Below are 13,862 nucleotides of genomic sequence, written 5' to 3' on the forward strand. Positions count from 1 at the left end.
AACTTGTGGACAGTTATCATTAATGTTTAATAATAGTAAATTACTTTTTATATATTTATTTCAAGATCCTAATGTCAAAGTGAGTAGTATTTTAGAGAAAATTGTGATGAAATAAAGGTGAATTCAAAGTATACTTGGGAACATGCTGAATTCTTATGAGAATCTGCTTCAGAGGCTGGAGCTACTGGTACAAAAAGAACACACCACAGTCAGTCATTTCATATTAAACTTTTTATTAAAAGTTTATGAGTCTTCATAATATATTTAAAATGACATGTTCCACAAACAAACATTTGGGCAAAAAATTTCTACATGTACTTATTGGCACACAAATTTAAAATAAAAACTAAGCTAAATATATAGATAGATAGATAGATACAGATATCTGTCTATTTATCTATCTATCTGTATATATATATATCTCCAAATTCATATCAATTATCTGGAATACCTGAGTTTCAAGCTGTTGGTTTTCCAGACAGTGTGAAACATTTTTCATCCATTTCATAAAGGACAAACCCCATCCAGAAAGAGTAACTTTGGTTAATAGATGCTGTCTCCCAAAGATCACACGGAAGTCCTCAGTGGGATTCAGGTTTATCTTCAGAGGTTTCTTCCATGTGGAGGTCAGTCTGTGATGCAAGGAAGGATTCCCAGGTAGCAAGGCACTGAATAATGGAAATACACCATGAGGAGATCAACAGTAGTTAACTTTCAGCGGTGAAAGGATTAATAAATCCTTATGTATTTGCTCCTAGAGCAATCTGCCCTGCTCCTCTCTCCCACCAGCAAACCAGAATCCTTGTTGTTTTCTACATATTTTATTTTATAATGAGGGATACTATTGATAATAAGAAAATAAAAGGTTAAAAGAATGAGTATGAATTAGTTTGCTAAAAAAAAATCCCGTATTACCCCACTCTCAGGAAAGGAAACTGCTAAATTATGGAGGAAAAGATGAACCATTTGGATCTGAGAAGGCAGGCGTTAATGTATTATAATGGTCTCTCGGGACTAGGTGGTGAAACTTGGTCATTCATGTGCCACAGGAGATGAAAAAGGATCAGACGAAACTGAAGGTGGTGGAGACACGCCAACAGGAATGTGGCCACCTTTGTGATATTGCCTAGTACTGACCTGCCTAGGCCTAGTCTCAGTTATCTGTATGAAGTTTATCCACAGCATAATTTTAATAGTTTGCACATATTTAGGGTTCTTCTAAAACCTACTCTAACATATATTCAGCATGAGCTAATATTAATTAGGAAAGAAATCATGGTGTTGTTTTTTTTTTTTGCAAATGTGGATAGATTGCTATATACAAATACATATATATCTTTTTTTATATAATACACTGAAGTTGGACTGATTAACACTGGTTTACTTGTCTAAACTACTTTCACATCACTTCTTTATCCTCTATTCCTCTTAGAGCTTTAATATGTCCATGTCTGACAAGTACTAAGTGAGAACCAGCAATTTCCCAAACACAGTACAAACTCAAAATTTTAAACCTCCCAAATTATAAATCCTCTGTGTTCCAGAAAGTATGTACATATGGACTTATGTGTGTGTGCGCGTGCATGTACGTGTATGCACACATATGTACATACATGTAGATATATATGTGTATATATAACAGTTTTTCAAACTGAAGATTTAGAATATGGGAAACATTTTGCCAAACAAGGTTTTTATAAAGGGTATATGCAGTGATTTGATTCTGAGATAGTTTGAAGAGGAAATGAATAATAAGGCTAGAAAACTATATATTTGCATGAGAACAGTAGAAAATACTGTGGAAGACTTAATTGCCAAATTTAAAAAAACTGAGTAAATTAGTGGGTAAAATGTTGAGTATTTATTTTGTGATATATGTATGTTGAAAGTCAGGCTTAGGATAATATAGGTCTCATAAGAATAATTAAGTCTATCAAGACTTTAAGGGATATTTTTGATTTAAAAATTTTAGCATACTGGAAGCCAAGTATAAACCATGAAGCATAATATCAGCTACTGTGATGAATCAGTTCTGGGATTTACCTTTACTCTTTAGTAAGTTACTAACTCTCTGATTTTCTGCTTTGGGTGTACAATAATAATATCTACTTCATTGGGATGAAGAAATAACAAAATAAAATAGGGGTAAGGAAGGAGAGGTGAGGGAATAGAAAGAAAGGCTACGGTCGTCAAACTGTGGAAAGAACCAAGATGCCCTTCAACGGATGAATGGATAAGGAAGATGTGGTCCATATACACAATGGAGTATTATGCCTCCATCAGAAAGGACGAATACCCAACTTTTGTAGCAACATGGACGGGACTGGAAGAAATTATGCTGAGCGAAATAAGTCAAGCAGAGAGAGTCAAGTATCATATGGTCTCACTTATTTGTGGAGCATAACAAATAACATGGAGGACATGGGGAGATGGAGAGGAGAGGGAGTTGAGGGAAACTGGAAGGGGAGATGAACCATGAGAGACTATGGACTCTGAAAAACAACTAGAGGGTTATGAAGGGGCGGCGGGGGGGTGGGGGCTTGGGAGGTTGAGGAACCAGGTGGTGGGTAATAGGGAGGGCACGTACTGCATGGAGCACTGGGTGTGATGCCAAAACAATGAACACTGTTATGCTGTAAATAAACAAATAAAAATAAATAAATTAAAAAAAAAAAAAAAAAAAAGAAAGCCAGGTAGCTATGACAGGGACCACCTGGCAGGCAGAGGGGCCTCCTCTGACATGATACTGGAGAAGAAGGAGATGTCTTTACATCTAAATGCTTATACCCATGAGAAGGCATTAAAGATAAATACCTTTGATCTATGTTTCAACTTTTAGATCTATGTCTTTTATAACTGCCCAAACTATACATAATTTGAGAGTAGGGGGTGACATAAAATATCTATTCACTCAACAAATATTTTTGAGTTCTTACTAATATCAGGCACTATGATAGGTTCTGGGGCACAATCCTTGATCTCATGGAACTTATGATTTAGCAAAGGGATATAAGTAAGCAAATATAATCAACTTCAGGGTCTATGAAGTTGCAAGGTATGATAAAAATAAATATCCGTGGGATCTAAATCAGACTAGAATGAGTTAATGAATATTTCCTAGTAGGAGAAAGCCCGTAAATCTCTGTTCATGTCTGTAGAAGGGCAATGTAAGGAATAATGTATGGTCCACTGGTTAAGTGCTTGGGCTTAGGACTTCTGTTGCTAGACAAAATGGTGTAATAAGGACTAGATTTACTCTTCTGCTAAAAAAAATACAGATGATAGATAGATAAGAAAAAATATATGAAATGACAGTTTTTAAGACCCTGAACATCAGGCAACAAAGGACAGTGATCCCTGAGAGACATGATAAAAACAATCTGAGCTCTATGATTACCCTACTGTTATGGGCAGAACTGTGTCCCCAAAACTCATTTGTTGAAGCACATTGCAAGATACTTCAAAATTCATCTGTCGAAAACAGAGGATCATAGGGGAAGAGAGAAAAAATAAAACAAGATGAAACAAGAGAGGGAGACAAACACAAGAGACCTTTAATCACAGGAAACAAACTGCAGGTTGCTGGAGAGGAGGGGAGTGGCGGGATGGGGTAACTGGGTGACGGACATTAAGGAGGGCATGGGATGTAATGAACACTGGGTGTTACATAAGACTGATGGATCACAGACCTCTACCTCTGAAACCAGTAATACATTATATGTTAAAAACTGAAGTTAAATTAAACAAAATAAAATTAATACAATAAAAATTCATTTGTTGAAGTACTTAGAGAATGTGAAAGTATTTGGATATAAGGCCTTTGAAGAGGTGATCCAGTTGAAATGAGGCTGTTAAGACAGGCCCTAATCCAATCTGAGTAGTATTCTTATAAGAGGAAACTGGTTATACAAGAAGACTACAGCAACTACAGCAGAGAGAAAAGACAATGTGGGGACACTGGGAGAAGGCTGCCATCTGCAAAGTCAAGACGAAAAGCCTCAGAAGAAACCAAGTCTGCCAACAGCTTGATCTTGCACATCTAAACTCCAGAGCTGCAAGAAAATAATTTTTTGTTGTTTAAGCCACTTAGTATTTTAAGCCACTTCGTATTGGTATTTTGTTACGGCAGTCTTAGCACACCAATACACCTATTTATTGCCTTTAGGGAATTTCCAGGCCATGGTGGAAGAAGGTGAACTTAGATGTAACCAGGCAGACTGCCTGAGTTGAAGAGATGGAGCTAAGAGTCTACGGAAAAGTAATGCAGGAGAGTTCGTAGAGCAGAGTACCAGAGAAGGAGAGCAGAGAAAGCACTCTGGAGATCTGTGGTGGGTCTCCCTTGGGTATTCAGTGGAGTCCTCTTTGGTACAAACTACTTGAGGCCTGGGAAAAAAGCCACCAGTGACGAGTAGAGTGAACAGTGTCCATGTTCTTCCAGGGCCTGGAATAGTACAGGGTCCCACTAAAAGAGACTGGAAAATCCCATAATTCATGAGATATTGGGTAGAATATAAAGAAGGGCCTTGCCTCAATATTGGGAAATAATTTGCCCTATACTAAAAGATGCTCAAGTACCACCTAACAAATCTTAAAAGTAAGACCCTAAAGGATCAAATTCTGTCCAAGCAACTTAAAATTAAGTGCTATAGGAATAGAAAAATACTCAACATACAACAAAATTCATAATATCTGGCATCTAACTAAAATTTACTAGGATAAAAAGGAAGAAAACAACCCATAATGAGGAGAAAAATCAATCAATTGAAATTTATATACAATGGAATATTACTCAGCCATAAAAAAGAGTGAAATCCTGCCATTTGCAACAATGTGGATATAGCTGGACTGTATAATGTTAAGTGAAATAAGTAAATCAGAGAAATACAAATACCATGTGATTTCACTCATATGTTGAATTTAAGGAACAAAACAAATGAACATTGAGGGGAGGGGGAAGAGACACAAACTAGAAAACAGATTCTTAACTATAGAGAACAAACCGAGGGTTACTAGAGTGGGAAGGTGGAGAGAGGATGGGCTAGATGGATGATGGGGTTTCAGGAGGGCACTTGTCATGAGTACTGGGTGTTGTCTGTAAGTGATGAATCACTAAATTCTACACCAGAAACCAATATTACACTGCATGTCAACTAACTGAAATTTAAATAAAAATTTGGGGGAAAAAAAAAAAGAAACTGACCCAGAAGACAAAGATGTTAGATTTAGCAGACAAGGACATTAAATGAGTTATTATAAAAGTGTCCTAGCTGTTCAAAGAGTTAAGTAAAGGCATGGAATAAATGAAGAATAGACACAAACTAGCCTTCTAGAGAAGAAAATTACTATGTGTGAGATGAGAAAATATAATGAATGGAATTAATAACGTGTAAGACCAATGCAGAAGAAAAAAGTTAGTGTAAGTGAAGGCACAGGAATGGAAAGCATCTGAAAGCAGACACACAAAGAAAAAAGATCAATGAGAAGAACGGAAAAGAGCATCAGTGAGCCAGAGGACAGTTTGCAGTAGTATAATATATATGTAATTAGCATTGCTGAGAAGGTGGGGTGCACAAAACTTTTGAAAATATAAATGGCAATATTTTCCAAATTTGATAAATTACACACCCACAAATCCAAGAAACTCAATAAACTCTAAACATGAGAAACATGAGGAAGAATGCATCAAGCCACTTTCTAACCAAATTGCTCAAAATCAGTGATAAAGACAATCTTTAAAGACAGAAGAAAATGATGTTGCATACAAAAGAAGGAAAAATAGGGATAAGTATTTCTCATCCGAGATAATGTAAGTAAGAAGACAGCAGAGTAATATTTTTAAGGTTCTGAAAGAAAAAATATTTAAGAAGATATACGATTCTATGCCTAGCAAAAATATCCTTCAAAAACAAAGATGGAATAAAGACATTTTCTGACATATAAAAGCTAAGAATTTGTCACCAACAGACCATATTACAAGAAATGTTTTTTTAAAAAAAAATTTTAATCAGGCAAAAAGAAAATGAGACCAGATAGAAATATGAATCCATTCAAAGGAATGAAGAATACAGAAAATGACAATTATAGGGAATAAGAAAAATATATTCCTTAAATTTATTTAAAATATAATCGACGACTTGATTATTAATAATAATAGTAGCAAGACCTTGTGAGGCTTATAATACATGTACAAATAAAATATATGATGAAAAGAGCATAAAGGCCAGGAGAGAGAAAATGAGAAACATGATTATAGGTTCTTAAATGATAGGTGAAGTGGTATAATATTACTTGAATATACTTGATGATAAGATTAAGCTATAAACAATAAACCTGAAAATAAGCACTAAAAAATAAAAAGCATATCTAAAACACCAACAAAAAGATCTAAAACGAAATCATACAAAATTGTCTACTATCCAAAAGGAGGCATAAAGCAGAATATGGGAGCACAGAAGAGATGGAGCAAATAAAAAAAAAAGAGCAAAACAATGGACTCAGATCTAGCCATATCAATAATCAATTTCAATGTCAATAAGCTAAAATATTCCAGTAAGACACAGATCGTCCTACTAAATAAAAAACAAGACCCACCAATATTCCACTTAGAAGAAAAACATACAAATACATTTAAATTAAAAGGGCAAAAAATATATATATATACTATGAAACACATGTCAAAAGAAAGCTAGAGTGGCTATATAAGATAAAATAGATTTTAGAACAAAGACTATTATTAGAGATAAAGGTTATTTCACAATGATAAACATCAATTTATCTAGGCATAATTTAAAATATTTATATCTATATAATGGGAGAGTTTTAAAATACATGAAAAAAACTGATAGAAATATAAGGAGAAAGACAAATCCACAATTATAATGGATTTTGACACATGTCTCTCACAAGAACTGATAGAACATGTGGACCGAAAATCAGCAGTGATACAGAAAACTGGAACACCATTATCAATCAAGCTGACCTAACTGATACCTATAGAAAGGAAAATACATGTTTATTCTTGTGCACATATGACATTTACCAAAACAGACCATATTCTAGGCTATGAAAGAAATCTCAGTAAATTTAAAGAGTCAAGTCACATGAAGTTTGTTCCCTGGACATAATGGAATTAAATTAGAAATCAGCAATAGAGAGGGATCTGAAAAATACCCAAATATCTGAAATCTAAACAAGAAACTTACATATATAATAACCCTCTGTCAAAGAAGAAATCAGAAGGAAATATAGACAGAAAGTATTTTGAACTGAATGAAAATAAAAACACAGTATATAAAAATTTCAGTATGTCACTAAAGCAGTACATAGAAATTTATAGCACTAAATATCTATTAGAAAAGAAGAAAGGTTCACAATGAGCACTAGGTGATGCAGGGAAATGTTGAATCACTATATTGTACACCAGAAACTAGTATTACACTGTATGTTAACCAACTGGAATTAAAATAGAAGCTAAAAAAAAATAAAAGAAGAAAGGTCTTAAATAAATGATTTGTTTCCACACTAAAAACTAATAAATAAACAAACAAACAAGTAAAACAAATTAAACCTAAACTAGGGAGAACTAGGGAGAAAGAAGAATGAAAGAAAAAGAAAGAGAGAAGATCAGAGTGTGATTTAAGGAAAAAGTAAAAATACAGAAATATCAGTGAAACCAAATGTTGGCTCTTAGAGAAGATTAATAAAAGTGATAATAATTAACCAGAGCTAAAAGAAGGGAACTGACACAAATTTCCAGCTGTTAGGAATAAGAAAGGTGACATCACTCCAGATTCTACTTTAGAAAATAAAAGAATATTATGAAAAACTTCATACCTATACACTAACAACTTAAATGGAATGGACCAATTCCCTGAAAGACACAAACTACATAAACTCATACCAGAAAATAGATAACCAATGAATTTGAATTTGTTGTTAAATATCTTCCCACAAAGAAAACTCTAGGCCCAATGGCCATCATTGATGAATGTTATCAAACATTTAAGGAAGGAATCATTAATTCTACACAAACTCTACCAGAAAATTGAATACATAAAATGCTTTCCAATTTATTAAAACCAAAGACAGTGTAAGAGAAGAAAATTACAGTATCTCTCATAAACATAGAAAAATTCTAAGCAAAATTTTGGCAAATACAGCAATATATAGAAAAGAAAATCTATAGAAAATAGATTACTTTCTATAGAAAATCTATAGAAAGAATTATACATTAGACTGTATGGTGACTAACATAACATAATGAAAGAAAGAAAGGAAGAAAGAGAAAAAGAGAGAGAGAGAAAGAAAGAAAGAAAAGGAAGAATTATACATCAGGACCAAAAGGAGTTTATCCCAGGATTGTAGGACTGGATTAACATTCAAATACTGATCAATGTAATTAACTGTATTAAATGTAATATCATCTCAATAGACATAGAAAAGGCATTTGTCAAACTATAATGTCCATTTCTGATTTTAAAAAATCTGTCAGCAAATCAGGAATTGGGAAGAATGTCCCCCACCTGAGGAAGAACACCTACAAAAACCCTAAAGTTAACATCATAGGCAGACATGCATTAAATATTAGTTGTCATTAGTATTTTATTTCTTTTCAATCCCAAGGGAAAAAAGGAAGTAAAACTCAGCTTTACATATACTCAAAAATCTCCTTCACCAAATTCTATGTCTAAACAAAGCATGAAACAGAAAAATACCAAAATACAAATCACTTTCAGTCTCTAGCTACAATATATGCAAAACAAGGGACGTTATTAATGGGGACCGGTGGCACAATAGAGAGCAGACCATACACTGCATCTGGGAAAATCCCTGTTTCCCTTGTGAACCTCATTTCTACTAGAGCCCTCTGGCCTCCTCTGCAAATCCATACACAATTCTACTATCTGGTAACCCTGCAGGGCAGCCCAAAGCAATTACTGCTTTCAGGAGATATCACATCTTTCTGATAACTCCTGCCAAACTATCATTTGAATAAACTTCTGAAGTCCTCAAGGTAAAATTCAAAATGAAATTCTGAGCAGTCTGCTCTATTTAGAATTCCTGTCAAATAAGTGATCCAAATTACACCAAAGATGGCATTAATTCTCCCGTGAAGCAACTTCTATTGTCTTATTCTGCTTCAACTATCCCAGTTTAATAAATGTCTGAGGAAGATTTCAGTAGATATCCACACTGATTACTGTTGTGAATTAACATTTTCATTTCTCAACTAAGTCCTAAATGGGACAGGGACACTTAGTAAAAAAGACAAGTTAGCTACGGAACTCTCCCTTTACCATCTACTATACCACAGGAAGAAAAACAATTGATGTATTTTGAAATATGAGTTCTAGAATGTTACCACATGTAGAAATAACATAACACAGCAATATGTATCAATATGAATCCTTGCTCAGGCACTGCAATGGCTTCTTTATTGCCCATTACTTTCATATGACCACCTTACAATGATTGCTACGTTATCTTATTTCACAGATGAGAAAGCTGAGGCACAAAAGGTTAAGTACATCTGTGATATTACAAATCTGGTAAGTAGTACAGCCAATACTTATTCATCAACAAATAGAAAGTAACTAATCTCCTGAATGACCACCAGGATACATTCAACATGTCACTGGGCCATCAAGATGAGATACCTTTTACCTAGTGGGAAAAGGGCAATTCTGGAAAGAGAGATGATTAAGAAAATGCATGAACGCAGCGGGTATTAAGCCAAAAAAATTTTTGGAAAGTGTGTATATGCAGGTGGATTGTTTAGAAACGTATTCCCTACATACCTCTTGGAAATTCTTTACGTATTTCTAGGAGCACACGAATGCTTTGAAGAGGACCTAGCTAATACATGATAGGGATACATTAAGTGCTCAGTAAATGCAGATGATTAGAGAGAACGAATGTATTGAACTACATATACAAATATGCTGGTCGTCACAAAAATTGCAGTTTTCAACCTGAATATTAATTAATTGACATCCTGGCTTCTATTGCTCTCTAAACCTGAACTAGGTAGGTCCTGATGCTACCAGACCTCTTTTGGAATTTTGATAGATTTTTTTCCCCCAAAGTAAATATGTCAACTGTCCCCTCCTGCCAATATTTAATATTACTCTGTTACCTGATATTTGTACATTGATCCAATTAATGTACATTAATTTATTTTAAAATAATAAAAGATAATCCCTAAAACTCTTTTAAAAATCTCTTTTCTCTTTCTTGTTTTAAGTATGAAAAACCAAGCAAAGACTCAAGAAATGGATTGTTTGTATCATGTAGTTAAGCACTTCAGTTCAGTATCTACTGTGTCCAGGACTGTGATCATTGGAGAAGATTAAGAGTCATCAAAAAAATAGCAACATAGTATTCCATTTTATATATAGATATATATCTCTATATATCTCTCTATATATCTCCCTGATATGAGGAATTTGAGAGTCACAGTCGGGGGCTTGGGGGATAGAAAAGGAAAAAATGAAATAAGATGGGATTGGGGGCACCTGGGTGGCTCAGTGGTTTAAGCCTCTGCCTTTAGCTCAGGTCATGATCTCAGGGTTCTGGGATGGAGCCCCTCATCGGGCTCTCTGCTCAGCAGGGAGCCTGCTTCCCCCTCTCTCTCTGCCTGCCTCTCTGCCTGCTTGTGATCTCTGTCTGTCAAGTAAATAAATAAAAAAATCTAAAAAAAAAAAAAAAAAGATGGGATTGGGAGGGAGACAAAACATAAGAGACCCTTAATTTTACAAAACAAACTGAGGGTTGCTGTGAGGAGGCTGGTAGGGAGAGGGTGGTTGGGTTATAGAGATTGGGGAGGATATGTGATATGGTGAGTGGTGTGAAGTGTGTAAGCCTGACGATTCACAGACCTGTACCTCTTGGGCAAATAATACATTATATGTTAATAAAAATAATTTAAAAAAATACTAAAGTTCTACTGCAAAAAAACAAAACAATAGCAACATAATCTCAAAACCTAGTGTGAGACTTGCTTATAATTGTAAATTGTGTTTTCTTAAAAAGATATTTCTGCTATTTGGCTTCTTATTGCTTTCTAGCAAGGAATTGATTTTTTCCACTTTTGAATCATTACAATTAGTGAAGCAAGCTAATATCTATCAAAATTGGAGTAACAATCGAAAATACCCAGCATCACTGTTGGCCTGACCTTTTAGCAAGACCCAGCAGCTCATTCTAGTTTTAGATTCTCATGTTATTGTCAGAGAATCAACAACAGGAATTCCACTGTAAGTTGAGTAGTGTGTCCTAATCTTCCACACGTTATCATTTTATTTGATACAACAATACTTTGAGAAAATCAAGGAATTGCTTCTTATAGTTAAGAAAACCGTGCCTATAGATTTCAGTGCTTTTTTTCCCCGCTGCCTCTTGTGCCTCACTGCAGAAAAAGCAAGCCAATAAATATGCTGTATAGGCTACTGGGCAGGATGGTGGTTGACCAAAAAGTAAATGTATCACAAATCCTCATTAACTGAGCATGTCTTCCCCAGGTGGCCCCAATTTGTAGCCACAGGCCAAAAACTGTAGCTTCTCTTTGAAGGGCAGGACTGGAAAATGAAGCTGTACAGTGAGGAAGGTGAGCCAGAGCTGGGGGAACAGACCCAATAGGTAAACAAAAACCCTTTTGTTCCTATACACATGCTTAAAAACTTCTCAAACACATGGACAAGAACATTTAGGAAATAAGTTTTAATTTCCAACACTGGGTTTGAAAGTAAATCTGTATGCTACTTCAGCAAAGGTGTTGATGAGAATCCGCCATTAGAAAAGAGAAATGTGGGGCGCCTGGGTGGCTCAGTGGGTGAAAGCCTCTGCCTTCAGCTCAGGTCATGATCCCAGGGTCCTGGGATCGAGCCCCACATCGAGCTCTCTGCTCAGCGGGGAGCCTGCTTCCCCCTCTCTCTGCCTACTTGTGATCAATGCCTGTCAAATAAATAAAAAATCTTAAAAAAAAAAAAAGAGAGAAATGTCTCTTCAGTTCTTGTAAATGTGTAATCATCCTACAAGTAGATGTGACCAAGTTTTCCAGAGAATGAATGATGACAAGAATGGTGTTTCTATAGATACAAGGTAGCTTCCAATGAAAGCTGGCATGTTTAAGAATCCGTATTTTCTCAGGCTCGTGGGGTATGAAGGGGTTCTGTCCCGCAGTGTGACTTCAAGCAAATACCTTTACTGCTTTGGGCCTGTTTACTCCTTCATAAAATAAGGGGCCTGGACTGTATAAGTCCATTAATTGTGAGCCCAGAACTGAAAGTGAATATTTCCAGGGGCTAACTGGAAGAAGTCAGGAAATGATATCGCACACAATTTATAAAACTGTCTTGCTCTCCTTGGCTTGACACAGTGTGGAAATGCATTGAACATAAAATTTTACCTCTTTCCTCAGTCTCTGATATTACAAGATGATTTTCATTATGTTATATATATTATTTATATATTAGTTTTATATATTTATATTATTTTTCATAATATTCATTACGAATAATTTCCAAAGAGATGATTCATAAACGAATGAGAAATATTTTCAGTGACTACTATTGCTGCTCTATTGGTAATCTACATTTATTGAAATCTTATTTCAATAAGGCCAAGCCAAGGATATTACGTATGTTTTTATCTATCTATCTATCATAATCTATCAACTTTGAAACATTTCCTACATGGCAATTTCAGGCTCAAGTAGAGTAAGGTGTGGCTTAAGGAATAAGCTGCACAAGACTCCTAGAAGGATGTTTATGACTTTAAAAGCTTTAAAATAATTTATTTTTAGTGACTTACAGGGAATACTAAATTTTGCTTCTAGGAATTTTCTTTCATTTTTTCCTATTCCATTCCATACATGCATGCACACATACATACAGATATATTTTAATACCCAAACAAATCTGTGATGGAGGTACTATTATTTTTAGCATTTTATAGACAAGGACACTGATGCTCACTAAGATAAAGTCTTCGAGCTCTCTCAGCTCAAAGTTACAAGTTGTGGCTGTCCAGAGCCATGCTCTTGGCCAACATGCAATGTCAATATAAAGTTTGATGTCGGGGCGCCTGGGTGGCTCAGTGGGTTAAGCCTCTGCCTTCGACTCAGGTCATGATCCCAGGGTCCTGGGATCGAGCCCCGCATCCAGCTCTCTGCTCAGCAGGGAGCCTGCTTCCTCCTCTCTCTCTGCCTGCCTCTCTCCCTACTTGTGATCTCTCTCTGTCAAATAAATAAATAAAATCTTTAAAGTTTGATGTCTCCACCAGTAATGCTACCACCTTGTTTGTGGAACAGCTAATGAAAAATTTAGTTTCATCCAAATTATCACATAAGTCAAAATAATAAAATACTACTTCTATATCTCTATGATATAAAGTAACTATAAATCTGCCTAAAACAATAACAATGAAACCTCTCATTATGAAATGTGATAAAAGCCCAGCTTTAACCACTGAAGTTTCCACAATAAGCCAAAAGTTTTTGTGTTTCTAGTTTTTTCCCACTAATCTAAAAATATCTTTTAGGCAGTACCCTGATAATTGCATGTCTTTTAATAAATTAAAAATGAAAAATATGACTGAAAGTCCTCTAAGTATTTTAATGCTATCTCAAATAATCTGGGGCACAAATAACACCACCTACATTTGAGGAAACATTGGAGCTCAAATTGGTAAACATCTCTGTACTAGGCCAATTTCACTGCAAAATAAATTACATTATAAAAATTGTAGATCATGCCTAAAATGAGGGTAATGGGATGTGTAACATTTCAGTAATTGGTTTTTACCAGCTAAACCTAAGATTCAGAACAGTATTGAAAACTTACAGGAACTGCATATTTTAAATT

General features: G+C 35.0%; 1 protein-coding gene across 2 annotated transcripts in view; it reads right to left on the reverse strand.

Moving 5' to 3' along the window:
• Window positions 1-218: 218 nt before the first annotated feature.
• SNX7 (sorting nexin 7) overlaps window positions 219-13,862 on the reverse strand; it is a 100,384-nt gene continuing 86,740 nt past the window's right edge. For both annotated transcript variants that reach the window (XM_046023469.1, XM_046024188.1), the window contains exon 9: window positions 219-668. In XM_046023469.1, the coding sequence (XP_045879425.1) occupies window positions 582-668 (87 nt within the window). In that variant the 3' untranslated portion in view covers window positions 219-581. The remainder of the gene's footprint in view (window positions 669-13,862) is intronic.

The sequence above is a fragment of the Meles meles genome, chromosome 1 (genome assembly GCF_922984935.1).
Source record: "Meles meles chromosome 1, mMelMel3.1 paternal haplotype, whole genome shotgun sequence".
Classification (NCBI taxonomy): Eukaryota; Metazoa; Chordata; class Mammalia; order Carnivora; family Mustelidae; genus Meles; species Meles meles.